This window comes from Malus sylvestris, chromosome 11, assembly GCF_916048215.2.
Source record: "Malus sylvestris chromosome 11, drMalSylv7.2, whole genome shotgun sequence".
NCBI classification, from domain to species: domain Eukaryota; kingdom Viridiplantae; phylum Streptophyta; class Magnoliopsida; order Rosales; family Rosaceae; genus Malus; species Malus sylvestris.
This window is the reverse complement of record NC_062270.1, coordinates 37,080,394-37,108,342: the sequence shown is the minus strand read 5'-3', so window position 1 is coordinate 37,108,342 and position 27,949 is coordinate 37,080,394. Positions and strand designations below refer to the sequence as shown.

The 27,949-nt window shown below is 38.5% G+C and overlaps 1 protein-coding gene, 1 long non-coding RNA gene and 1 pseudogene across 2 annotated transcripts; all 3 read right to left on the bottom strand.

Moving 5' to 3' along the window:
- Positions 1-2,378: 2,378 nt before the first annotated feature.
- LOC126590037 (protein SRG1-like) lies at positions 2,379-7,908 on the bottom strand. Its single transcript, XM_050255515.1, has 4 exons — positions 7,399-7,908; positions 6,333-6,580; positions 3,380-3,704; positions 2,379-2,802 (listed from the first exon to the last, which is right to left on the bottom strand). Exons 1-4 carry the CDS (start codon positions 7,660-7,662, stop codon positions 2,557-2,559), a joined length of 1,083 nt encoding a protein of 360 aa, XP_050111472.1. The 5' UTR covers positions 7,663-7,908; the 3' UTR covers positions 2,379-2,556.
- A 2,361-nt stretch (positions 7,909-10,269) lies between these two features.
- LOC126590049 (uncharacterized) lies at positions 10,270-18,196 on the bottom strand. Its single transcript, XR_007612038.1, has 2 exons — positions 18,139-18,196; positions 10,270-10,567 (listed from the first exon to the last, which is right to left on the bottom strand). It is a non-coding gene; the product is annotated as an uncharacterized LOC126590049 (long non-coding RNA).
- Positions 18,197-18,725: 529 nt separating this feature from the next.
- Positions 18,726-27,254, bottom strand: LOC126590032 (probable sodium/metabolite cotransporter BASS1, chloroplastic; annotated as a pseudogene).
- Between the last annotated feature and the right edge of the window lie 695 nt (positions 27,255-27,949).

The window sequence follows — 27,949 nt, the reverse complement described above, 5'->3', positions numbered from 1 at the left end:
TGGTACAAAATTCAACACTAGGGGCATGACAAGACCTTTATGCCGAACAATCCTATCAGCAATCGTACTAGCCATTCTTGACATGGCAGGCGCCACATGCTCAGATCTAGCAACCTCATTTTTCGTCCCTTTGGAAAAAGTCAAGTCAATCACAAGCCTGGAGGCAGTCGACGAACCCGCGCGAGCGAAAAAAGTCTTTGGTTTTTTCTCAGCTGGCATCTCTTGAGCAAGCAGGGAAGATCATTTTTCCCACCTTCACTTGCAGCAGGATCCACAACAGTGATTAGATGAGCCAATGCATCTGCCTTGATCCTATTCACCTCCTTTTTTGGGAGTAGCCCACGTTTCTCCTGACGAAGAGAGTTAAAGTAACCAACGCCATTCGTGTTACCTAGCAGGGGAGTTCAACCCAACATTCCAGCAGCTCATGAGGCCCGCAACCTCTTCATTTCTCTCAATCACACGACCTAGCTCGCGTCGTGTCCAAAAGCCTAAAAGGACATGAGCCATGTGACTTGCTTAGCACTGCACCCCAGCGCCACAATCTGTGGCCCCAGCCGCACAAAATGCCTATGGCTTTAGCCAAATTGAACAACCCAAGCAGTGGTCCTTGCCACAACACCTCATCGGCCCATGCCGAGCCGACTCCTGGCCCTTACTAGCCGACGTGTTGCACCACCCCAACGGCTGCCTCGCGACAGCACTATCCAAAAAGAAGACAAGAAAATTAAAATTTTCTTACATCGGTGCGGCACAGAGAAGATGAAGAAATCAACGAAAGACGATCCTTTGCACGGGCAAGATGTAGAAGATTGCTAGAGGAGGGGGAACAAATATCCTCTAAGCTCTCTCTCTCTTGTAGGGTAGAATAAATCGCTCTCCAAAGTTGATTTAATGACCCACTTAAGGTGGACTTAAATAGGCTTTGGGAGAAATTTATTTCCCTTTCCTAAAAGGATCTAATTTCCTATTAAAGCGAGAAAATCTCTACACCTGTTGCCCTTTCCTGCAAGCAGCCCAACATGTGTGGGGGCATTTGTGGAGCCAAAAATAATCACAAGGCGAAACGTGGATTCTTGGGTAAAAGAGGACAAAAATACCCTTGAGGCATACTGGGATTCCTACGCGCGAGCAGCAGGCAATCATCCCTAAACCAAGTCAAAAGTGCCCAAAGGAAGGTAACAAATTCATAGTTATCTCATCCATCCACATTTTAGGTAGTTACTTCATAACCTACCAATTATTCCACATAAATTGAGATAATTAACAAATTAATGGGATTATTACCTAATAAACTCATTAATTTGTCAATTAAATCAGCAATTAAACCAAAAAACCTACCCTAATAGCTGGTTATCCTCCTCCATAAAGGGGACCGGCCATTTCCTTTATTTTTTTCCACCTTTTCCTTACTCCTTTTTTCCCCTTTTAAGCCAATTATTTAATTATTCATTATAACCTTTTCATAACCACAAAAAACATTCCCTTTTGGTTTAATTAGTCAATTAACATCCAATCAATGGGCTAATTAAACCAAATTCAAGCAAAAAAACCCTAGCTATGGCTGGCCACCTTTGATCCCTATAAATGGGATCCCATTCTCACCAAAAAAACGGATTCAAATACTCTTGCAAAAATCCAAAAATTCTCTAAATACTATTTCTCTCTAAATTTTAACTTTGGCATTGGAGGCTCTTCGGCCAAATCACCCCCCCAATCATCGTGGGCGCGTGAGGCTTGTGGCCATAACCAAATGTGTTATTTATTTTGTAGGTGCAATTTTGTCCAAGATCAAGAATGAAGAAATTTACATCCACATTGGGATTCCAAAATCAGACTCTTGAAATTGGGGCACTCGTACTTCAATTCGTCTTCCGGTGCTCCAAAGCCATTTTTGGATTTTTTTTTGAGAGAGAGTTGAATGAGAGAAGGATTTCTAGAGAGAGAGAGAGAGAGAGAGAGAGAGAGAGAGAGAGAGAGAGAGATAGAGAGACAGTTGAATGAGAGATGCAGATTGTGCCTTTTGGAAGCAATTAGAGTTTATGCATCCTCTTCTCTTTCCACAATGACCGACACGTGCATAACCTTCTCCGTAGTTGGGTTCAAAAAAAGAAGAACAGAACAAAAGAAAGGCTGCACCAATCATGGACACCTGGATAGCAAGGGCAAATCTGACACATCATTGTGGACAAAACAAGCAGCAAAAAGGCAAAGCAAAGAAAAACCAAGGGCATTTATGTCCGGACACTGGAGATGAACAGTGCCGAGGGAAAACTAAATTTTAGTATATATGATTTATTTCATTGGATATTGGTTGTATGCATCACTTGTACATTAAATATGATACAAAAACATAGTCTCTTTAACATTACTCCAGATTTATCTCGTGATAACAACCAGAGAATGGCGTCCAAACTTATTATTAGATGATAATTTCTGACAATAAGACATCATTTGAGCAATATTAATTTTACAACATACACCTTTTAATTCTCTTCAGAAATTTACATAAACTTTTTATTCTCTTCAGAGATATGTCTCTACTGCTTAACATCATTACTTAATCCTCAATTCGTCAAGAAAAGACTTTCCATGAAGCTTACGATCAAAAAATGCTTTGAAATATTCTTCAACACTCATCCTTTTAAATGCTGCAGGTGTTTGCTCAGTGATCAAGCTAGAGGCCGGGCCGATTTCACCATCAACTCTGGGGTTGTAAAATGTGGCGATTGAGAGCCTTTCTTTTTCAGAGTTCACAGTTGCACGATGTTCAATGCTACGATACATCCCATTTGTTATAACCTGCCATGCATACATGCATATATTTAAACACTAAAAATAAAAGGTGATAGCTGCAATAGGTATAATTATTAAGGATCAAGCTTTTGTTTGAAATAATTGTTCAACAGATCTCTCACAAAATATAGGATGCACTCACGCGGTAAAAAGTTATTGAAGATTAAGCTATGTGTGAAAGATTTACATGCTTAAACAATATAGTCAGTAAACATGACATGGATAACACTACATTCTTTTTTTTTTTTTTTTTGGTAACAAAAAGTTTAGAGCAAGGGAAGACTACCCATTGCAGGTCCAAGGCATACCACATGCCTCTTTGAGAACTTACAGAGGGGGGCTTTAGCCTTTTTTTTTTAGTTTTTACATATTGCTCACCAAGAGGGATTGCCAGCAACGAGACTTGAACTTAAGCTTTGGTCTAGCAAAAAGAACGATCCTTACCAACTCAACTAACTTTTGTTCGCAACACTACACTCACCTGATGGTCAATGGTATGAAAATGACAGTTGGATAACATTTTCATATAAGTATCGAGCAAGATAATATTCAAAAGGTTAAAGTTATCAGTGAAAATCATTACCTCTAGAACGTCTCCAATATTCACAATAAAGGCATCTGGTAGTGGCTTCACAGGAACCCAAATCCCATCTTTCTTTACTTGGAGGCCATCCATTTCATTGACTTGTAGGAGGATGGTGAGAGCTCCACCATCAGAGTGAGGGGTCAGACCGAGGACTTTCCCCGGCTGAGGACACGGAGGGTAATAGTTCACCCTCACCGCTTGCAATGCACCTTCGAATATGTTGGTCGCTTCATTGGTTTCCATCTGCAAAGCTTTTTCCATTTGTGATAGGATAGTCATGGCTAGGTTTTTCAGTTCCAATGAGTAAGTTTCTAAAGTCTCTCTGCATTATAAAAATATAGGTGAATTATTTGTACATATATCTTACAATGATAAATTGTGCCTAAAATATGTTACAATATATGCAAAATAATTTACGTACAAAATAAAGCAATATTGTTTGATTCAAAATTAATTTACTTATTAATTGTACATATATCTTATACTAATAAAATGTGCCCTATATGCATGCAAAATAAACTACTACATAATAAAGGGTTGTTATTTTTTATTAAAAAACAATTTACCTATAGTTTAAATAAAAATATAAATTAATTATTTGACAATATGTTTTTTTTTTTTGTCAAAAAATAGATTTTGTTAAATTAGCAACTGACGAGATTTGAACTCATATCGTCATGTAAGGATCCAATTCCTTTCCACCATTGTGGTAAAGGGCTGATTGCATATTACTATTGCTCAATATATTTAATAATACATGTAAATAATTTACCTATAAAAATAGTTATTTGCTCATCATCAATTTGTAAATAGGTAAACTAATTGGTAGAATATTTTTGTACGTATTTGTAGCACTATTTATGTGCAAATAATTTAAACTACCTATTAATAAAATTTTCTTTGTCAACCAAAAGATGATGAAAAAACTATTTAGTCTTCTTTCACAAAAAAATGATGGGCAATAATGAAATAATTTGGATATTGTGGCAAGAGGTGCAATTATTTTGTAATAATAGTCAATTATTTTTCTACATTGCTGTCTTTATGAAATTTGTATTCTATTTGAATATTTAAACATAGGTGGGTTTTTGTCTATAAAATAGGAGTTGCAAGGGTGTATCCCCATGATTTTCCTATACTAAACTCAGGTGTCGAATTAGTTTTTTATATTGGTCCTTTTTATGAGGTAAATTGTTTCAAATCTTTTGAATCTATACACATAGGTACGTGACATAATTCCTAAAATAGAAAATTAGATTTTAATCCTTAAATAAGATGAAATTTAAAAAAAAAATGTCTTATACAAGATTAAAATTTGATTTTAGTCCCTAGACTCTATTTAATGCCAACATATGTATAAAATGTCCCTCTTTTTTCTTTATAATTTTATGGTGTTCATAAATTAAATTGTATGAAATTATTATAAATTTTAATTCTCATTATGGTAAGTATCTTTAATAAGAAAATATTTTGGTAGAGATTTTCTGGTACACTTATGTTTTTCAATATTTTTGTCTGCACCACTGATTCATTACAATATATTTAGGAATGAACATTTCGGTACACTAAGTTAGTATAATATGTTTAGGTACAGATATGGTACACTAGTTTATTATAATATATTTAGGTACCGATTTTTATGTACACTAGTTTAATATCATATATTTAGGTACTGAATTTTTTGGTACACTTATGTTTTTGCATATTTTCTTATGTGCCACTAATTTACTACAATATATTTAGGTACAGATAATGTCACATCCCAACCCGGGCCCCCACCACATCACGAGCTTAACTCCACCGTAACAGGATATTGTCCATTTTTAGCCCCGACCACGCCCTCACGGTTTTGTTTCTGGGAACTCACACGAGAACTTCCCAGTAGGTCACCACTCCTGGGATTGCTCTCGCGCGAACTCGCTTAACTTTGGAGTTCTGACGGAACTCGAAGCCAGTAAGCTCCCAAAAGGCATTGTGCTAGGTAGAGATGAGAATATACATATACGGCTTATAAGATCCACTCACCTGGACGATGTGGGATGTTACAATCCACCCCCTTAGGGCCCGACGTCCTCGTCGGCACACTTCCGGTCAGGGATTGACTTTGATACCAAATTGTCACATCCTGACCCGGGCCCCCACTACATCTCGGGCTTAACTCCACCGTAGCACGATATTGTCCGCTTTGGGCCCCTACCACGCCTTCACGGTTTTGTTTCTGGGAACTCACACAAGAACTTCCTAGTGGGTCACCCATCCTGGGATTGCTCTTGTGTGAATTCGCTTAACTTCGGAGTATCCCGAAGCCAATGAGTTCCCAAAAGGCCTCGTGCTAGGTAGAGATGAGAATATACATATAAGGCTTACAATATCCACTTCCCTAGGCGATGTGGTATGTTACAGATAATTCGGTACATTAATTTAGTAAAATATATTATGATACGGACGTTTAAGTATACTAATTAGAGGAAGTAAAATAAAAGTAATGAATTAAAATGTGTATAATAATATATCTTAATTTTATTGTAATATCTATTAAATAGTAAACAAAAATATAATATGATTTTGAATTTGAATTAATTACACATTAGGGGACTAAAATCAATATCCAATCTAACACTAAGTTTTTATTGAATTTTAGTCTTCTTCAAGGATTAAAGTTCAAAAACCCCAAAATCATGTTAGGATGAATATATACCTAAACGCCCTAATGCACTGATATCTATCAATAATATTATTAGACACATACAAATGATTTCATTAGAAACACGTATTAATAGAAGTCAGTATGTTACACTCACTTATATCAATACTCTAACTAGAGATTGTCAGTAATAAAATCAGTTTTTTTTTTCTTTTATTAAATAACATTACTCTTCCATATATTCGTGCATTCACATTCATATTGCACAAAATCATAGACAAACATATTTATTTGGAATGAGAGGACCTGAAAGGAGAAGGGAGTTTTGGGAGTAAGCGAGGCTTCCTCAGTTGGACAGGAAGGGTGGTCAAGAAGAAAGTGTCAGCCCAATCGAGTTTTTGCTCTTCAGAAACTACAAAGGATTGTCCAAAACCTTCAATGTCTCCTGGCTGTTGCGAAAAAATTTTCTTCTCTTCCATGGGTAGGTTGAAGAACTCTTGAGTTTCTGTCTTCATTTTCTCCAACAAGGAAGAGCTCACACCATGGTTCACCAACTGTAAAAATATATAGAGTGAATACTATGGCCAAAAAACCTACGAAATAGCAAATTCTAAATTTAGTACGCAGGCAAGGTGAAAAAAAACATAGGTTAGGCCTAGAAAGTAGCCAAGTTAACCAAGGAAAAGAAGAACAAAAAACTAAAATACATTTTGTAGCAACCTATTAACGAATTTTTTTGTAGCAACCTAATTTATAGCTTAATGTCTAGGCTTCCACATCATGGTATCTGTTTGCACCATACTTCACCGGAGCAGGGGTCTCACATGTAAAGTCCAAAGGCCCTATGTACTTCATGTTATCCAAGTTGTGTTGTCTATGTGTTAGCCTTGAAAACTCATCACACGTGAGTAAGTAAGGATGTTGACAGTATGAATCCCAAATCGGAGAGAAGAGACTTTACATATTTTTATACGAGCTACACTCCATATTGCCACTTGATTTTGTTATGAAACCTCAATATTTTTCAGATCAGCCCATTCGATTGATACCTAAAATGGTTTTATCCGTAAAAACGGTCCTTACATAACCAAAAGGTCGAAGCCATGAATTTCCAAATGGGTGGGCTGGCTATTTTTAAGTGTGAATCACTTGTTACTAACATGAATTTCAATCAACGACAAATCAAGGGAAAGTTTGATATAGAAGTGGACTACTAATTAAGCTTAACTTGAGGTGAAATATATATATAATTACATGATTACATAGTTATGTACTGCTTTTCATATCGCCAACGAAGACTAGATGATCATCGACATATTCCTGGAACTCGTGATGAAAGATTTAAGTGGAAAAGGCTAGGTAATTTAATTACCTGAAAGAAACCCCACTCTTGGCAAGCAAAATGGAGCCTGGCTAGTTCAGCTTCAGAAATGGTTGATTCTTGTGAAAGCAATTTCTGCATGTCAATGGATGGTATTTGATGCGCATGATGATCAGAACTGATGATCTCTTGATGATGAGGCTGTATGTATCTGGTTGGGATTGTGAGTATTGGCTTCTTTACTAATTCTTGAACACTAGGAACAAGAAGAGAACCACCGTACAAGCTCTTCCCGGCGAATGCCCTTTCTTCCATACTTAGCTTTTGTGTACGCTGTAAGTAATGGGTGTTTGAGATAGGCTCTGGTAATGGTATATGCACTAACTGTGTAGAATACTATATGTGGGTGTATACATATATATGCGTGTGTGTGTGTGTGTGTATTTTGTTCCTCTCTCTTGTTCTTGGTGCTACGATGACGACTGATGATCAAAAGGTTGGTTTGTCAGATTCTCCTTTGTGCCTGACTTTCTGTATGAGTTCAGTAGCGATATGGACCAGTCACCAACCTACCTTTGAATCTTGATCTGATTAGAATAGTCTCTCTCTCTTCAGAAAGGACACGTGGCTCCTTAATGGTCGAGTATTATTCTTATCTATAAGCAAGATATCAATTACTTTCAAATTACATAAATAATGAGTTAGAGCATCTACAGACTCCCTAAGTGAGCTCCTAGCTAAAGTTTAGAGAGGATTTGAAAATGTTCATTTCTAATCACACTTCCTATCCACTTCTTGAGATAAGATTTTACTATGAGCTACTAAATTTAAGGAGTGAGAATGGAGAACCTAGCATTAATCACTAATATTTAATAATATTTTAAATAAAAACTCTTTGCATATTAGTCCACAATTATAACTTCCTAACTTAGAATCACTTAGTACACGGTCTAGTAATATTTCTCTTTACTTGTAAGTGAGAGGTTTTAGGTTCGATTCTCGTCATAGATGAGTTTGAACCACATTATTGATAGCCCATTGTGAGGTTAAACCTACCATTTTCTCCTCAGTACAGATAATATCGCTTGTTCAAAAAAAAAATTCCTAACTTAGAGAATATAATTGGAGAAGAAATTTTTTAGGGACCCATTTTCTCCTCAGTACGGCTATAATTATTATAAATTTTAGAGAGACCACATATTTGTAGCAGTTGGATAAAAATTGAACGGCTCGATGGGCCTGATCAGAAGGATCATCTCCATCTGCTCATGAGAGGATCCTGATCCACAAAACATATCACTAGAGATGACACGTACCAATGTCTAGAAAAGGTTAAAAAAGGATGACTGCGTAGTTGCTTTATTCTTAATTTACAATACATGCCATTTAAGAGGAGATTTTCAATTTTTCTAAATATTGGAGTTTAGTTGTAGAACCCATTCTATATCGAATTTCAACGATCCGAATCGTCTATTTTATAAGTCTAGATTCATAGATCATTCTTACAAAAATTCAATTCAATTTGGAACCCTTTGCCTATTTAATTATCATAAAGGAGTTTCAATGTTTCTTAGAGAACAAAATGTTCATCAATTTCTTTGAAATTAATTAGATGCTTCAAATATTTCTAATTTGACTAATATTTTGCAACGATGATTTATGAGATGCACCTTGAAAAATGACGGTTCAAAACGTTAAAGTTCGATGTGATATGGTCCTCACAACTAATTTCTATTTTTTGGAGATTCAACCTCTATTTACAATATAACTAAGATCTTATAGAGGATAGAATAACATTAGTTTGCAATTTTTTTTTCCCAACTCACTGTAAAGATCTTGTAGAGGATAGAATCATTGAAGCATTATTAATCTTCTACGCATATAAAGGGAGTATGCAAGGATAAAGTTTTCATAATATTTAAATTACTCTTCTTCTATTTGGATATCAAAAAATAAAAATCACAAAAAAAAAAGAATCCACGTAGGAGGACCATAGATGGCTACGTTCATTATTTTTTTAAATATATTTTAATAAAAACAATAATATTTAAAATAAGTAAACTTAATGAATAACTAGCATATGGGCACACACAAAGTGTGTGAGAAATTTTTTTTTTTTTTTGTTTTTGAAATAAAATGAGAGAGGAAAAGAGTGATAAAGAATGTGGGAATGGGAAATTTTTTATTTTTTATTTTTTTATAAATTAAATATATGTTAGGATTACATGTAGGTAAGACTTTAGAAAAAAAAATAGTAAAATTTGGTTGTGTGAAATTATATTTATGTCCCATATTTCTTATTTCTGTTTTAATTAAAGGGTGAAACTAGTAATTTCATAAGATTTTGGTTCACAATGAGTGTTTTATTAATTAGTAGAGATAAAAAAGTAACACAATAAAAAGAGAATTTCTAAACTCATAATTATGATACAAGCAAGACGTCTGATATATAAGGAAAAGTCTTGTGCAAATCTAATATCGGAGGCCGATTAGGTCGCAGCATGGCGATTTCTATTGTCAATTAAGGGGACTTTTCTGAGTTCATTGTCATCTTCAAATTATAGTTGTGTGGATAAGAATTCTAGAGAGGTTGACTACGCAATATCACAGTGACGGTCTATATTTTTTGTTTAAATTCAAGAAATTTAGCTTGACTTCAGAAGCAATACTGCTCATGAACTGTGACAGGTTTGACCATCATGCATTGACATTGAAAAGGCTTGGATAAGTTGATCTTCTTCTACTAATCAGCATAGACTCATTTTCTTTTTGTTATGTTTCAGTATCAAAACGCCCAAGAGACATACACGGGGGGCTCTTTGCACTCGAGTTACACGAGCAATTTTGCTGGACCTGAATGGAAAAAGTTGAAGTTTCATCATAAAATCAATTGACAATAGAGGGTTAGGTAAACTTCTGATAGGAAAAATTTCATCACACTTTTCTCATATGTAATGAATTTTCAAGTCTAACACATGAGACAAGCTGCTCTGATACTCTAATTGAAATTCTAACATAAATCAATTAGCAGTATGACAAATTAACTAACTTCTTATCAACCTTTACAAGATTAGTGAACTTCCGATATGCGACATTTATTTACATCCTCGTACCGAATGCAATAAGTCCTCCTTTTGTATGTCTTAGCTAGGCAAACGAATAACATCCCACATACTACTAGGCTCCGCATCCTTTTTGACCTCCGTAGAAACCCTAACAACTGCCACAAATTGTGATGAAAAAGTTAAAGCATATGGTCAATAGTTTATTGCAGCAAGGCCATATGATTCAGCCTTAGAGAAGGAAGAGAACCAACTTGAATAGGCGTAAGCAGTTGCATGGAAAATATACAATACGCATAGAATATTTACAGCTCTTTCCTTTGACTGCTTAATGCTTACTACCATATGAAGGACCTGAAAGCTACAAATCAATTATACATATGCCAATGTGCGATACATGAAAACGAAAGAGATCCCTCGTTTTCTAGTTTTCGGGTCTTTCTTTTATCTAACCTATGTAGAAATTCATGTACAACTGTTTGGACCCAAAATTACATCATCGGCCCATATAATCAAGGCCGTTAGTTGGGCATAGCTCCTAACCGTCGGATGAAAAGTGAATTACAAATATTTTTAATATATTTCACGATAATTATTCTGATATCAAGATATTATCCATCAAAGTGATTATCTTGGAGTTTATGTTAAAGTATTTTTACGTCAACAAATAGATTTTTTCTCCAACATGATTATAGTTATATTTCATCTTACCATGTAGTCTACGGCAGTTAGAAGTCTAATTCACTAATGATATACTCGATGGGGTTCAACTTGAGGAGGCATCTGTAGTATTTTCACTTGGCCGGTCAAATAGAAATATGCCACGTGAGTTATATCATGCATGGGATGAGCAGGAGATAAGGATGGCATACCATGAATTATCGGAATTGTTTCCCAGAGTCATCACCATGTATGCACGTGGTCAAGTATTTGAAATTTTGAGTCTGGATATCACCGATTCAAGTTGTGATAATCGTTAGTAAAGGGATTGGCTTATCAAGAGTTAAAAAGTGGGGGTGATATCGTGTATTAGCACGGGGAGGAGGTGGTAGAGTTGCAATTAGAGTCCACAAAATTATCAATCGCATACTCGTCCCTATAAATACAAGACTCGGTGCAACGGGAGAGGACCTCCAATTCAACACACAAAATTGCCCTACGCAAACCCTCTCAACAACTTTGAGATTTTTTTATTTTCTTTTTCACCAACACATCTTCAGTTTGGATAAACAGCACTGTGAAGGCAACCGGTGATATCTTCAGTCGGCATAGATAGCACTGCGTCGAGGGTGACTGGTTATCTATCCAAGTCTCGGTTGAGAAGGATTTTTGAATCATTATTGGCAAAGGTTGAAATTTTGAGTCTGCACGTGGTCAAGTATTTGAAATTTTGAGTCTGGATATCACCGATTCAAGTTGTGATAATCGTTAGTAAAGGGATTGGCTTATCAAGAGTTAAAAAGTGGGGGTGATATCGTGTATTAGCACGGGGAGGAGGTGGTAGAGTTGCAATTAGAGTCCACAAAATTATCAACCGCATACTCGTCCCTATAAATACAAGACTCGGTGCAACGGGAGTGGACCTCCAATTCAACACACAAAATTGCCCTACGCAAACCCTCTCAACAACTTTGAGATTTTTTTATTTTCTTTTTCACCAACACATCTTCAGTTTGGATAAACAGCACTGTGAAGGCAACCGGTGATATCTTCAGTCGGCATAGATAGCACTGCGTCGAGGGTGACTGGTTATCTATCCAAGTCTCGGTTGAGAAGGATTTTTGAATCTTTATTGGCAAAGGTCATCTCATTAGCCTTTTGGGCAAAGTGGGGTGTTACAAATTATTACATTCGGCACATTGAAAGCCAAATTTGATATTGAACTTCGCAGAACTAATAGCCTTGTCTTCAGGCTCTAGAACCCAAAGGCCGAGAGTGTTCCTTTCTCGGCCGCAGTCACGAGATTCAGAAGTCAGCAGCACACCCAACGTAACATCAACAAATTTTATTCCTCGGCCGAGCTCGGCCGACGAGTTGGCAAGCCCCGCATACAACCGAATGACGTAGTTAGCTCATAGATTACTCGGCATGCACGCCACATAGGCTTGGTAGTTTTTAAGGTCAACATTTTGGCACGCCCAGTGGGACACAGTGCTAAAACTACGAAGTTCACATGATCTATCTTGATCAGGCTTCATGGGATGAGATTCGGCGCTTATTCAAGGAAATTGTCGAACAACAAAAACGCCTTGGCCAGATCATTGAAGAAAATGAAGAAAGGCGAAAATCTTTCTCTCAAATGATAAAGGTGAAGGTTCATCACAGCTTACAAGATCAATGGTTAAATGAAGATAAAGCTCGATATTATGAATGGATCGATAAGAAAACGCTTATTGGGTTTAAATAAATTCCATTTGAAGAATTGTTGAATCAAAAGGCCGGGGGGCAAATTTTCGCTCCGGCCACAATCAAAATTCGGCCTCAGAACATTGTCGAGGCGGCCGAAGAAAAACCTAGGCCACCTGTTGTCTCGGTCGAGATTGAAAAAGTGGTAAAAACCTAGGCCACCTGTTGTCTCGGTCGAGATTGAAAAAGTGGTAGGCCTAGAAGAAAACGTTCAAGTTTTTGAGCCAGAAATCGACTTAGAAAATGATTCGTCAGAGGAGTGCTCCAATGACGAACAAGGCCAAGACATAGACCTAGCCGGAAAAACCACGCCAATCGATATGATTATTGGTGATAAAGCCGATATAGAGAAATCCCATTTGGCTAAGTTGTTCGAGTTAAAAGCCGAAATCGGCGAAATTATTATGCCCTGGGGGCATATTAACTGTTCAACACATTCAGTGGCCGATGTTAAAAAATATTTTGTCAAGCCGAGCATATTTGGAGATGATTTTTTATTCGGCTCAATGCAAAATTTGATTGGCTGTGTTGATATACAAAGATCTCGGCTTGGAATAAAATATCATTGGCCTCCTGCTCTTTATTAGTTCGGCGACTTTTGTTTTCTTTTATTAAGAACAGGAATAAATTATTTTCTTAATCATCTGGCTAATTAAGCTGATACTTAAGAAAATAAAGGGGGCAACAAGATGGGGGGGAAATAAAAAAATAAATCGGATGTCTAGGCCGAAGCCGAGAGTTAGGAAAATGCTATGGTGGCCATATAGGTGTTGGCAGATTCAAAGTCTTGTATTGCCAAGCTCGGCGAGGTTGGTTAGAATTGCCGAAGAAATGGAGGCTTCTCATCTTGATGTATGCACGTCATGGAAATATATATATATATATATATATATATATATATATATATATATATATATATAAGTGTGGGGCTTTGAAAGGTCAAATCAGTTGAGGAAAGGCTTTAAGCCTAAACCCCAAACCTAATGGTTGCAGACATTTTCGGCAGAATTGGTTGAATATATATATATATATGGTAGTATCACATGGATGTTGTCACATTGGGATATATATGTATATATATATATATGTATAGCAACGTCACATCAGGCAGGTATATATATATGTATAGCAGCGTCACATCAGGCAGGTTTATATATATATATATATGCTGATTGCATGGCCGACAAATCACATCAAGCACTCTGGTTTACATGTATATATGGGCAGGCCTGGAAATTTTTATTGACCTCGGCCCCAATTACTCTCGGCCTCGGCCCTGCTCGACCCCAATTCTTCTCGGCCTTGGCCCTGCTTTATGATATTACCAGAACAGAGGTGACTTTAATGCCGAGGAACAAAATTTGTTTCGGCAATACGACGAGATGTTGTTGGCTATGAACCAGTTAATTTCCTTAGCCATTCGGCTTACGAGCCGAAGCTCAAGGAAACTAGGGGGCTGTGTTTGGACCCAAAATTACATCATCGGCCCGTACAATCAAGGCCGTTAGGTGGGCATAGCTCCTAACCGTCGGATGAAAAGTGAATTACAGATATTTTTAATATATTTCACGATAATTATTATGATATCAAGATATTATCCATCAAAGTGATTATCTTGGAGTTTATGTTAAAGTATTTTTACGTCAACAAAAAGATTTTTTCTCCAACATGATTATAGTTATATTTCATCTTATCATGTAGTCTACGGCAGTTAGAAGTCTAATTCACTAATGATATACTCGATGGGGTTCAACTTGATGAGGCATCTGTAGTATTTTCACTTGGCCGGTCAAATAGGGATATGCCACGTGAGTTATATCATGCATGGGATGAGCAGGAGATAAGGATGGCATACCATGAATTATCGGAATTGTTTCCCAGAGTCATCACCATGTATGCACGTGGTCAAGTATTTGAAATTTTGAGCCTGGCTATCACCGATTCAAGTTGTGATAATCGTTAGTAAAGGGATTAGCTTATCAAGAGTTAAAAAATGGTGGTGATATCGTGTATTAGCACGGGGAGGAGGTGGTAAAGTTGCAATTAGAGTCCACAAAATTATCAACCGCATACTCGTCCCTATAAATACAAGACTCGGTGCAACGGGAGAGGACCTCCAATTCAACACCACAAAATTGCCGTGCGCAAACCCTCTCAACAACTTTGAGATTTTTCTATTTTCTTTTTCGCCAACACATCTTCAATTTGGATAAACAGTACTGTGAAGGCAACCGGTGATATCTTCAGTCGGTATAGATAGCACTGTCACCGTAGAATCAGTCGGTCTCGCAGCATCTTCAGTCGGCATAGATAGCATTGCGTCGAGGGTGACTAGTTATCTATCCAAGTCTCGGTCGAGAAGATTTTTGAATCTTTATTGGCAGAGGTCATCTCATTAGCCTTTTGGGCGAAGTTGGGTGTTACAAATTATTACATTCGGCACATTGAAAGCCAAATTTGATATTGAACTTCGCAGAACTAGCAGCCTTGTCTTCAGGCTCTAGAACCCGAAAGTCGAGAGTGTTCCTTCCTTGGCCGCAGTCGCAAGATTCAGAAGTCAGCAGCGCACCCAACGCAACATCAACAAATTTTACTCCTCGCCCGAGCTCGGCCGACGAGTTGGCACGTCGCGCATACAACCGAATGACGTAGTTAGCTCATAGATTACTCGGCCTACGCGCCACGTAGGCTTGGTAGTTTTTAGGGTCAACAACAACATATATTACTGAATTTAATGGCTGAATATGTGATCAAGAATCCACAAATATCTAAGCAACTTACACTAGTAAAAAAAAAACTATTGCGTGACGAAACACACATCATCATCCAAAGTCACTTTGCGCGACGAAACTCTAAACTTCGTCGCTCAAAGTCTTGCGTGACAAAATTTTGTGCGACGAAACAACATTGTTGCGCAAAGTCTTGAACGACGAAATTTTGTTCAACAAAAAAACACATCGTCATGCAAAGTGTCACATCCCGGCCCGGGCCCCCACCACATCTCAGGCTCGACTCCGTCATAGCACGATATTATCCGCTTTGGGCCCCGACCACGCCCTCACGGTTTTGTTTATGGGAACTCACACGAGAACTTCCCAGTGAGTCACCCATCATGGGATTGCTCTCGCGCGAACTCACTTAACTTCAAAATTCCGATGAACCTGAATCCAGTGAGCTCCCAAAAGGTCTCATGCTAGGTAAAGATGGGAATATACATATAAGGTTTACATGATCCACCTCCTGGGCGATGTGAGATGTTACACAAAGTCTTTACAAAAATAAATAAAATAAAAAATTATTTTTTAAAATCTTTGCGCGACGTAATTCAAATATTTCGTCGCCTAAACCAATTTATTTTCATTTTTTACTTTGTACGTATAACACTTAAGAAATTGAACGGTATATATATTTGTTAAGTAGCTTTAAATTTATTATTGTAGTTCGGATCGGGTTTTTGTTAGAAAAATATATTATTGTAGTTCGGATCAGATTTTTGTTAGAAAAATATATTTTAAATTGACGATCGAATTAATTCATTGTATTCATATAGGGTCAAGGAGTGTAACTGTAAAAAAAACATCAAAATCGAAGTTGAAATAACCGTTAAATCGTGATTTTTAGTTTATAACCGTCAAAAAGTTTTGTCTCATTCCTTGATCTCTAAATGTTTGTTTTTTGCGATTTTTGGCGTACATGATCTCGAAGTATATACAAACAAGTTTGATCGTTGGATCGTTGAAGCTAGTTTCGTAAACTGTGTATCCCATTATTATTTTTATATTTTATATTGTTAAACTAAATTATTTTTTTATTTTTTATTATTTTCTTTGCGCGACGAATACACATTTGGTCGCCTAAACCTTATTTATTTTAATTTATTTGTATTTTAAATTGTAAAAAATTATTTTCTTTTTTATTATTTATAAAAATTATTTTTATAAATTTTGCTCTACGAACCAATATTTCGTCACGCATAATCCTTAAATTTGGACGGAAGCCAAAAACGGGACTTGGGGATTTTTTTTAAGACTTTGCGCAACCAATTTTTTGTCACTCAAAACTTTGTGCGACCAACACTTCTTCACGCAAAACTCTAAAAATTTGGGCAGGCACCAAAAATGGGACGCGGAATTTTTTTTTAAGACTTTGTGCAACCAATATTTCATTGCGCAAACTCATATCCTTCGTCGCGCAAAGTGTTACGGCTTTTAAAACCAAAATAACTCCTCCACCATTTTCTCAATGTTTTTCTCTACTCTTACCTCTCCTCTCCCTTTCCCTCTCCCCAGATCTGATCCTCTCTGTCACACTCACTTCTCTCACTTAATCTCTCTTCTCTTTTTTCACTATCTCTCACTTTCACTCACTCTTTCATCTCTCTCTCACTATCTCCTCTAATTCTTTCACACTCACTCCTCCCTCTCTCATTCTCACTCACTCTCAATCTTGCCAAAAGGTATATTCTCCCCAAAAAAAAATTTCATTAATGTGTATTTGGAGTTAGTTTTGAGTTTGGTGTGGGGTTTGGGGTCGAGTATAGGATGAGGAGTGAAGTTTGGGGTCGGATTTGGGGTATACCAATTTTAGGGGAGATTATGCCAATTTTTTATTATTATTTTTTGTTATTTTTCTGTTATTTGACTATATTTTTTGTAGGGAATCGTCGTGACTTTGACGGCTAAAGTTGAGGATTAAGACGCTATCAAAACATATCCCCTGCCACTACCACCACAATAGACTTGTATTAGGATTTTATTATTGTACTTTGTTAATTTATGTGTACATTTTGAATATATTATATATATTGGATAATTTGATCACTATTTTTCATATGTAATTTTATTTTGAATATGTCAATTTAAATTAAAGTAATTAAAAATATCATACAATTAAATTAAATTAAAAAAGTAAAAATTCGAAAAATCTTACGGTACCAAATATTTCATTGCATAAACAATTAATATAATTAAATTAATATAAGAGAAATAATAAAACAAAAAGTCAAAAAACTTGCGCGACAAAATATTTCGTCGCGCAAAATATTAAATTAATTTATTTTAATTTAAATTTTTAAAATATTTCGTCCCGCAAAGTTACTTTGCGCGACAAACTTCGTCATCGCGCAAAGTAGCTTTGCGCGACAAAGATTAATTTTCATCATGCAAACTCTATCGTCACGAACCATGCACGATCAAACTTTCATCTCACAAGGTTTTGCGCGACGAAATTGTACTTTGCGCAACAAACTTGTTTCGTCGCGCAAAGTGTTTTTTGTAGTAGTGTTAAAATGCATTGATGTATAGTAGGGACTCAAAGTGCATACCACATATCTAAATATTTGGAAGAAATATTTAGAGGACAGACATAAACATCTGCAAGGCCTGCCAATCCAAATGAAAATTCATAAATCAAACAGCTCTCGCATAAGTATACAATAAACGATCTTATTTGAATGAAATTTGGTGGAAATGATTTGGTGGGGTGATTGATTGAGAAGTTTGGGACACTTTTTGAGGTTTTGATTTGGGATTAGGGATTAGGGATTAGGGATTTGAATTGAAATATAAGACGAATGAATTGGATTTGTATATGTAAATTAGGCCAATTGATTAAAATAGTGTACCTGCTCTCTTGTTTCCTAGTTCAATCTTCCTTTTAGATTTGACTATTTGTAACTTTTCTTGTCCAAGATAGAGGGAATATATAGGGTAAAATAAAGAACCGAAATGGTGGATTGGACGTAGGATAAGAAATAAAAACAAAACCTACTAGAAATTTATTTTAGTTTTCAGTTTTCATTTTGTTTACTCTTTCCTAACCTCCCGCCGCCATTCCTCCATCTTTGCTCATCCCTCCTTTATCCTTTATATTCCCCCTCTATACATAACAAAAAAAAAAAAAATCCAGAGAGAAAATCAAAGGATTCACATTGAAAGGTAAAGTACATACATTGTTCAACTTATTCACAGACCAGCACCGGAAAGTGCAAATCCAACTGTTCCGCAGCTAAAACGTTCGAAAAGAAATTCCGACAGATACATTTCAATCTTGCTTCTGGGTTGGTACGGTCTGTCTCCAGAATCCTGCCAAGGCACTACCCAAGATTGAATGAGAAACGCTGGAAACAGCACATGGTACCGCAGTTAGAGGGTTTCCGAAGTGCTGACCGGCTAGAACAATTCCAAGCACCGAATTCTGAAACATAGAAGAGCCGATAACAACACTAGAAGACAACTGATAACGCATACAAATTGACATGGATTCTTTCAATCATATATACACACACATCACACGTGTGCGCACCCACACAATACAAGCAATCATATGGCTTTGGTTCAGAATGAAATTAACAATTGACTGTAATGTCGTTTCGATTGAATAAATGAATGCAAAGTCTTTTCACTAGAAAGTAAATAGCAGTGGAAAAGCTGTGAAACTCTCTTTTAAAAAATCCAGAAGAAAAAAAACAATCCAATGATGCTTACCTGCATGCCAACCTCGATGGAGATAGTCCTTGATGATGTGACATCGAGCCCAAGCATCCTTGAAAAGATGTATCCAAAGAAAAATCCACTTGCATGAAGAAGAGCGGAAGCAAGCACCACTTGTTTACCAGATGTAAGGATTGCAGATGAACTCTGGGCAATTGCATTCCCACAAAGAACACCTACAGTTGCTACAGCAATGGGTGGCATCACGGGGGAGACGAATTTAACCAGGCCTTGGAAATACTGATTCAGAAATGCACCCGCCAAAACAGGGAGAAGCACAACCTGTGTTCAAAGCATATGGTACCTTTATATAATTTAAAACAGCAACAGCTATAACAAGACAAAGGCAAAACGATTGAAAGCTTACCTGCAGTGTTGAGAATAAGAGCCCAGCTGCATCTACGGCAACATATTGGCCGGCAAGTTTAGCTGTGAGAAATGGGGTCATGATCTACAATATAAAAGGGTAAAAGAAGTAAGGTTCCTTGAAAAAAGCTTATAATTTAAGTCATTAGTAATAGTAACAACAACAACAACAACAACAAAGCCTTTTCCCACTAAGTGGGGTCGGCTATGAATCCTAGAACGCCATTGCGCTCGGTTTTGTGTCATGTCCTCCGTTAGATCCAAGTACTCTAAGTCTTTTCTTAGAGTCTCTTCCAAAGTTTTCATAGGTCTTCCTCTACCCCTTCGGCCCTGAACCTCTGTTCCGTAGTCACATCTTCGAACCGGAGCGTCAGTCGGCCTTCTTTGCACATGTCCAAATCACCGGAGCCGATTTTCTCTCATCTTTCCTACAATTTCGGCTACTCCTACTTTACCTCGGATATCCTCATTCCCAATCTTATCATTTCTCGTGTGCCCACACATCCCACGAAGCATCCTCATCTCCGCTACACCCATTTTGTGTACGTGTTGATGCTTCACCGCCCAACATTCTGTGCCATACAACATCGCTGGCCTTATTGCCGTCCTATAAAATTTTCCCTTGAGCTTCAGTGGCCTACGACGGTCACACAACACGCCGGATGCACTCTTACACTTCATCCATCCAGCTCGTATTCTATGGTTGAGATCTCCATCTAATTCTCCGTTCTCTTGCAAGATAGATCCTAGGTAGCGAAAACGGTCGCTTTTTGTGATCTTCGCTAGATTGCTCCAGTCATTAGTGTGGATAAGTATATAAATGGATAGAGATAGGAAAGCAAACACAAGATGTACGTGGTTCACCCAGATTGGCTACGTCCACGGAATAGAAGAGTTCTCATTAATTGTGAAGGGTTTACACAAGTACATAGGTTCAAGCTCTCCTTTAGTGAGTACAAGTGAATGATTTATTACAAATGACATTAGGAAATATTATGGGAGAATGATCTCTTAATCACGAAACTTCTAAGTATCGGAGTGTGGTGTCGTCTTGACTTGCCTTATCTGTCTCATAGGTAGATGTGGCATCTTCTCTGGAAGTACTCTTCCTCCATCCAGGGGTGGTATCTTTAACTGGTGGAGATGCACAAGGTAATGTATCAATTTCACTTGAAGCTTACTTGTAGTTTCAGGCTTGGTCAAGCGCGATACAAACCATGTAGTAGGAGTCCCCCAAGTCGCCGAGCTAGGGGGTCTGCTGAAAGAGGTGACAGATAAGGTAAGCAATCAGAGCTCCGACTGATTGTTCACCTTCTCCCCATCTTGCAGCAGCATGAAGGATAAAGAGAAGAAAAATGAGAAGAGATGATATGAGATACTTTTGCTTTTGAAGAAGTAACTTTCCACAGGCTTATTCTTGAACTGAGCTGAAGGGTTTTCTGGTTTCCTCCAGAGTATAAGGCCGACTGGAGAATTTGAGGGTCAAAACAAGTCCATCAAATCTAGAGTACGTTCCACCCTGCTGATATGGGATACTTTTGCTTTTGACAGAGTAATGGATGTATCGGCACGTGTGCTGTTACGCTTGTCTCCACATGCTTCCTTGTATCCTTCGCACTTGCCCTATCTGTTCCTCAAGCAGATGCGGAATCTTCCCTGGAAACATAAGATGTTGAAGATGAGTACTCGAGAGCAATGTCAGGTAAGTAATCAGGTAAGGGGTTCCAGGAAGTCAGTTCCTGGCTGGAAGCTTGATTCCAAGTGCTGACTGATTGCTCTCTTTCTCCTTGTCTTGCAGGTAAAAACAAGGCCAAAGGAAAAGACAGGGAAAAAGCATGATATGGGATACTCTTGCTTTTAACCCTGATGATATGAGATATTCTTGCTCTAGTATAGCTTGTTTGCAGAGGTATTATCGGGGGGAAAGAAAGCTGAATATTTCGAAAGGCTTCGTTGGGAGTGCCCTCTCAGATATGATGAAGGGTTGAGCATTTTTGCAGGTCTGCCTGTCCGTTGGGGATGGAGGTCGACATATATAGGAGTCTCCCTAACAACAAGTAGTAATGTTATTCCTTTACCCTGCTTGGTCATAGCACAATAGTGGGAGCTGCCAGTTTCACATGTTTTAACTCTGTCAGAGCACTTTGAAAAAAGTGGTCTGTGGTATCTGGCTCTCGAGATTCGGAGAACGATGCCTCTTCGATTTTTGAGAAAGCAATCATGCTGGGGGTCTGGCTCTCGAGATTCGGAGAGCAGTGTCTCTTCGATTTTTGAGGAAGTAATCATGTTGGGAGTCTGGCTCTCGAGATTCGGAGGGCGGTGCCTCTTCGATTTTGGAGCAAGCAATCTTGTTGGGAGTGTTGTCTCGAATGTGAGTAAAGGTTGGGCATGTTTGCTAGTCTACCTTGCCACGAAGCACAAAGGTTGACACACAGGGACTTTCCAATTATCCAGCAATGGTACTGTTCCTTTACCCTCTCTTCGATTTTGAGAAAGTAGTCATGTTGGGAGTCTGGCTCTCGAGAATCGGAGGACGGTGCCTCTTCGATTTTGGAGCAAGCAATCTTGTTGGGAGTGTTTTCTCGAATGTGAGTAAAGGTTGGGCATGTTTGCTAGTCTACCTTGCCACGAAGCACAGAGGTTGACACACAGGGACTTTCCAATTATCCAGCAGTGGTACTGTTCCTTTACCCTTGTGGGTAATAATATGGTAGCTAGACCTTCAAAATTTATGTGTCTAAACTTTGTTAGTGTTGTTTCTTTGCAATTCTTTTACCCTTCTTGGTCAGAGCGATGTAGTGGGAGCTGCAAGCTTCACGTGTCTCAACTTTGTCAGAGAACTTTGGCAAAGTTATCTGTGGTACCCATGAGCTATTGTTGCGTGTGGGAAGTGGGTGATTGAACAGTAAGATTCATGTGCTTTCTACTTCACCAGAAGTCTTCGACAGAATGCCCATAATTTCTGCAAAGCTGAGTGTGCGTGTGACAGGTGCTGACAAGGCTAGAAAAGTAGGTGCCTCTTCGATTTCTGAGATCGGCCCTCGTGGTCTCAAAGCAGCCCAGCTTTTGAGAAAGCGAGCGCCTCTTCGATTGATTCGGAGAACGATGCCTCATCGATTTTTGAGAAAGCAATCATGCTGGGGGTCTGGCTCTCGAAGATTCGGGGAGCAGTCTCTTCGATTTTTGAGAAAGTAATCATGTTGGGAGTCTGGCTCTCGAGATTCGGAGGGCGGTGCCTCTTCGATTTTGGAGCAAGCAATCTTGTTGGGAGTGTTTTCTCGAATGTGAGTAAAGGTTGGGCATGTTTGCTAGTCTACCTTGCCACGAAGCACAGAGGTTGACACACAGGGACTTTCCAATTATCCAGCAGTGGTACTGTTCCTTTACCCTTGTGGGTAATAATATGGTAGCTAGACCTTCAAAATTTATGGGTCTAAACTTTGTTAGTGCTGTTTCTTTGCTATTCTTTTACCCTTCTTGGTCAGAGCGATGTAGTGGGAGCTGCAAGCTTCACGTGCTCAACTTTGGCAAAGTTATCTGTGGTACCCATGAGCTATTGTTGCGTGTGGGAAGTGGGTGATTGAACAGTAAGATTCATGTGTTTTCTACTTCCCCAGAAGTCTTCGACAGAATGCCCATAATTTCCGCAAAGCTGAGTGTGCGTGTGACAGGTGCTGACAAGGCTGGAAAAGTAGGTGCCTCTTCGATTTCTAAGATCGGCCCTCGTGGTCTCTGGGTAGCCCAGCTTTTGAGAAAGCGAGCGCCTCTTCGATTTCTGAGATCGGCCTTCGTGGTCTTTGAGCAGCCCAACTTTTGAGAAAGCAAACGCCTCTTCGATTTCTGAGATCAACCCTCGTGATCTCTAAGCAGCCCAGCTTTTGAGAAAGCAAACGCCTCTTCGATTTCTGAGCAGGCGCCTCTTCGATTTCTGAAGCTCCGTCGAGTGCAGATTTTTATAGGGGCTGGCATTAAGTTCCAAAGCACACTTGAATCTCCACCAGTAGAAGCTTCATTCTTGCACTTCTAAGATCTTGATTTGTCCGACCTCTTCTCTCTTCAACAACTTTGAAAATGTCTGGCCCCTCCGACCGTCGTTTTGACTTGAACCTTGTTGAAGAGGCAGCCCCGCCTTCTCCAGACAACATATGGCGCCCATCCTTCGTCTCCCCTACTGGTCCTCTTACCGTTGGGGATTCCGTGATGAAGAATGATATGACCGCTGCGGTGGTGTCCAGGAACCTTCTCACTCCCAAAGATAACAGACTACTTTCCAAACGGTCTGATGAGTTAGCTGTTAAGGATTCGCTGGCTCTCAGTGTTCAGTGTGCAGGTTCTGTGTCTAATATGGCCCAACGCCTATTTGCTCGAACCCGCCAAGTTGAATCATTGGCGGCTGAAGTGATGAGTCTCAAACAGGAGATTAGAGGGCTCAAGCATGAGAATAAACAGTTGCACCGGCTCGCACATGACTATGCTACAAACATGAAGAGGAAGCTTGACCAGATGAAGGAAACTGATGGTCAAGTTTTACTTGATCATCAGAGATTTGTGGGTTTGTTCCAAAGGCATTTATTGCCTTCGTCTTCTGGGGCTGTACCGCGTAATAAAGCTCCAAATGATCAACCTCTGATGCCTCCTCCTTCTAGGGTTCTGTCCAGTACTGAGGCTCCAAATGATCCCCCTCCGGTGCCTTCTCTTTCTGGGGCTCTACCGACTGCTGAGACTTCTCCTAAGCAACCTTTATGAAGGCTCCCTCTTGTGTGTTTATTTTGACTCATGTATATGTACATATTTGTAGCTTATTGGGGATATCAATAAATAAGATTTCCTTCATTTCAACGTACTGTGTTAAAAACACCAAAGCCTTCTTCGCTAAGTTCTTTGAATTTTCTTTTGTTGAAGCTTGTATGTTGAAGCTTTCTGAGTGGAGCATGTAGGTTGGGGTAGTGTTCCCTTAATTTTCCGAGTGAGGAAAACTTCTCGGTTGGAGACTTGGAAAATCCAAGTCACTGAGTGGGATCGGCTATATGAATCTTAGAACGCCATTGTGCTCGATCCTGTGTCATGTCCTTCGTTAGATCCAAGTACTCTAAGTCTTTTCTTAGAGTCTCTTCCAAAGTTTTCCTAGGTCTTCCTCTACCCCTTCGGCCCTGAATCTCTGTCCCATAGTCGCATCTTCTAATCGGAGCGTCAGTAGGCCTTCTTTGCACATGTCCAAACCACCGTAACCGATTTTCTCTCATCTTTCCTTCAATTTCGGCTACTCCTACTTTACCCCGGATATCCTCATTCCTAATCTTATCCTTTCTCGTGTGCCCACACATCCAACGAAGCATCCTCATCTCCGCTACACCCATTTTGTGTACGTGTTGATGTTTCACCGCCCAACATTCTGTGCCATACAGCATCGCCGGTCTTATTGCCGTCCTATAAAATTTTCCCTTGAGCTTCAGTGGCATACGGCGATGATTATAAATCCAAACAAGAGAATTGGTCATTTCAATTTAAAAATTCTGATTTTTGTCCAAATTTCAAGTTTATTTCCCATGTCCAAACGGTGGGTTAAGGTCTAATCTTTCAGCAGATCACTTTAGGTTGAGAATCGAACAAAGGAAAATTTTACTCATAATTCATATTTACCAAATCATTTCCAAAGGGAGATAGTTTGATGCTCCCCGTAGCTTTTGACAGGCAAAAGAAATTGATATGACAGAATGTTAATTAAAATTTAATTTTTCCGCAAGTTTTAGCAGAAAATTTGATTCAAACTTATCTTTCTAACCAGTTTTCAATGTATGTGCAAAAATTTGGACCATACCAGTTCACCACTTAAAGAACAAAAAAATATCAAAAGAAATTTATGTCAGTTTACCAACCACAGCTGATAAAGTGCTTGCTGCTGTCATTAAAACCGAAAGTGCCACATTTCCACTGCAAAAACAACAAGGTCATCAGATCCTCTGGCCAGGAGAGGGGAAAAAAGTAAAGTAGACTTTTGTCACCCTAGTTTTTGAAAGTTTTAGTATCATCCCTTTCGGTCTTATTCATCTGAGAAGCAAGATGGTAAGCAAGGTGCAAGTGAAATGAAGGCGTGCCAATCCTGTAATATTTTTTTAATATAACATACCCATCCAACTCACCAACACTCTGTTGGGGCTGGCAACATAAAGGGGTGGGACAATTACGACAAGTTGATACTATTTCAGATGATTCATGTACCGTGCAATATAAGTTACAATGTTACTTGCTGTTCCTGCAAAGAATTAACCGGGGAAAAATTGTATTCAGAAAGAGCGGTGAAGATTGAGTAAACATAACAACGATATCTACGAAAAGACTGGCACAGATACATACCACCTGGGCAGCAACCAACCAATATCAAACCAGCTGCATAATACGATGGCAAATTCAAAAGCTTGCTCACAAAATATCCTGATAAAGGCATCACCTGCAAGTAGCACTCACCATTTAAATCGTAAATGTTACATATTTGCGCCTAAACAGATCAAAGGACACATAACCATAAGTTTTAACCCCAGTACAAAACAACATGGAGTTTGAAATGTTTGCAAGATCAAAGTTGTTGACACTGGAGCCTAAGATAACAGGAGGCTGAACACTGCAAGGGTAACTAAGAGTGCTAAACAAATTTATATATTCGGAGTCGCCAAAAACAAAGACATTTCCTTGAAGGCTTGAACTGGAAAATTAATACAAATATCAATGATTTTATGTGATATGAACACAAAGGCTAATGACTACAACAATGAGCTATATGCATCAAACAAAATGTATTGAACGGCATTCAGTATTCGATTCAATTATGTACTAATTAAATATAAGCATTAATATACATATGAAATGTGGAGCTACAGACCGAGTACTGAAGAACAAAGCCAGCAAGCAACTCCTTGGGCATAGCCAAGGCGCCACGAAGGTCGGCGAAAGTGAGGGTCATGCCCATGCCGAGCATGGTCAGTGTCAAACCTAAGATGTTGTAGTTGGGTGTGACCCAATTGAAGGAGCTCGGCTTGAGCAGCCCCAACAGGCACCCCAAAGCAACCCAAATCGGAAATGCAGTCGACACAGCCTCACCAACCAGTTCAACCCAATCTCTGAAACTCCTAGTCGCATTTGCGTTGGAGTTGTTCGACGAAATGCCGCAGTGAAGCGGAGCTAGTGGTAATCGTGCGTTCTTGGCTGTTGGTATCGGTGAAAAGGGATTCGAGGGTAGATGCCAAGTGGGTTTGCTGGGAAATTGTGGTTGCAATTGTGGTTGCGAGTTGCAGTGGGATCTTAGAGCGAGCTGAATGGAAGAAGAGGAAAGAGATGTGTTGGTGTAGTGAGAGAACGGGAATGATTTGGATGTCGGTGGCGATTGGTTTGAAATGGGGTTCGGTTGGAATTTGAAGAAGCCTGTGATTCCATGGGGATATGAGAGTGACGACTGCATTTTCCCTCTCCGGCTAGTGAGTACTTGATTTCGCTTTCAGGTGTTTACAGTGTTTTGCAACTGGCTCTTCGTCATCTAACATGCACATGGCAGTCAAGATCTAAAATTCTGTTATCCACACACCTATTTTTACTTTTCACACACCTTTGTTAATTTATATCCGTTGATATTCTTCAATTCATCCGATCCGACAGCCGAAAACCCAAAAGGTGTGGGAGAAGTAAAAAGGGGTGTGTGAATATCACACCCCTTCTCTTAACGAGGCACTTCCAACAAGAGAAATTTAAAAAAGTAACCATATTTTAGATCTCATAAAGAATTATAATCATTATTTTAGTTTTATGATAATTCTAACCAAAACTTGATGTAAAAGTACTAATATACCTTTAATAACAAAAAAATTCACCATTGCTCTTAACCATGAAAAAACAATAATTAATTAAAATCTTGAAGCATTAAAGAGATAGCCTCTTGAATACTACCCAGTACCCCTACTCTCGAACCCCTCCATTTCCTACACTCTTTTTTAATTAATATAAATAAATAAATATATATATATAGTAGATATTGATAATCAAATGTAATCAGAGAACATGAAAAATGAAGATAACCTAGTAAACTAAACATAAAACCATGAGAAATCGGTAAAGGGTGCTCTTTTGGTTTTTGGTTTAAGGTGAGAAACCAGATGGTTGCGAGAGAGTTTAAATGAGGTTTTGTTTTTGTTATGAGAAACTCTAATATTAAGGGTATATTAGTACTTTTACATCAAGTTTTGGTTAGAATTATCATACAACTAAAATGGTGGTTATAGTTCTATATAG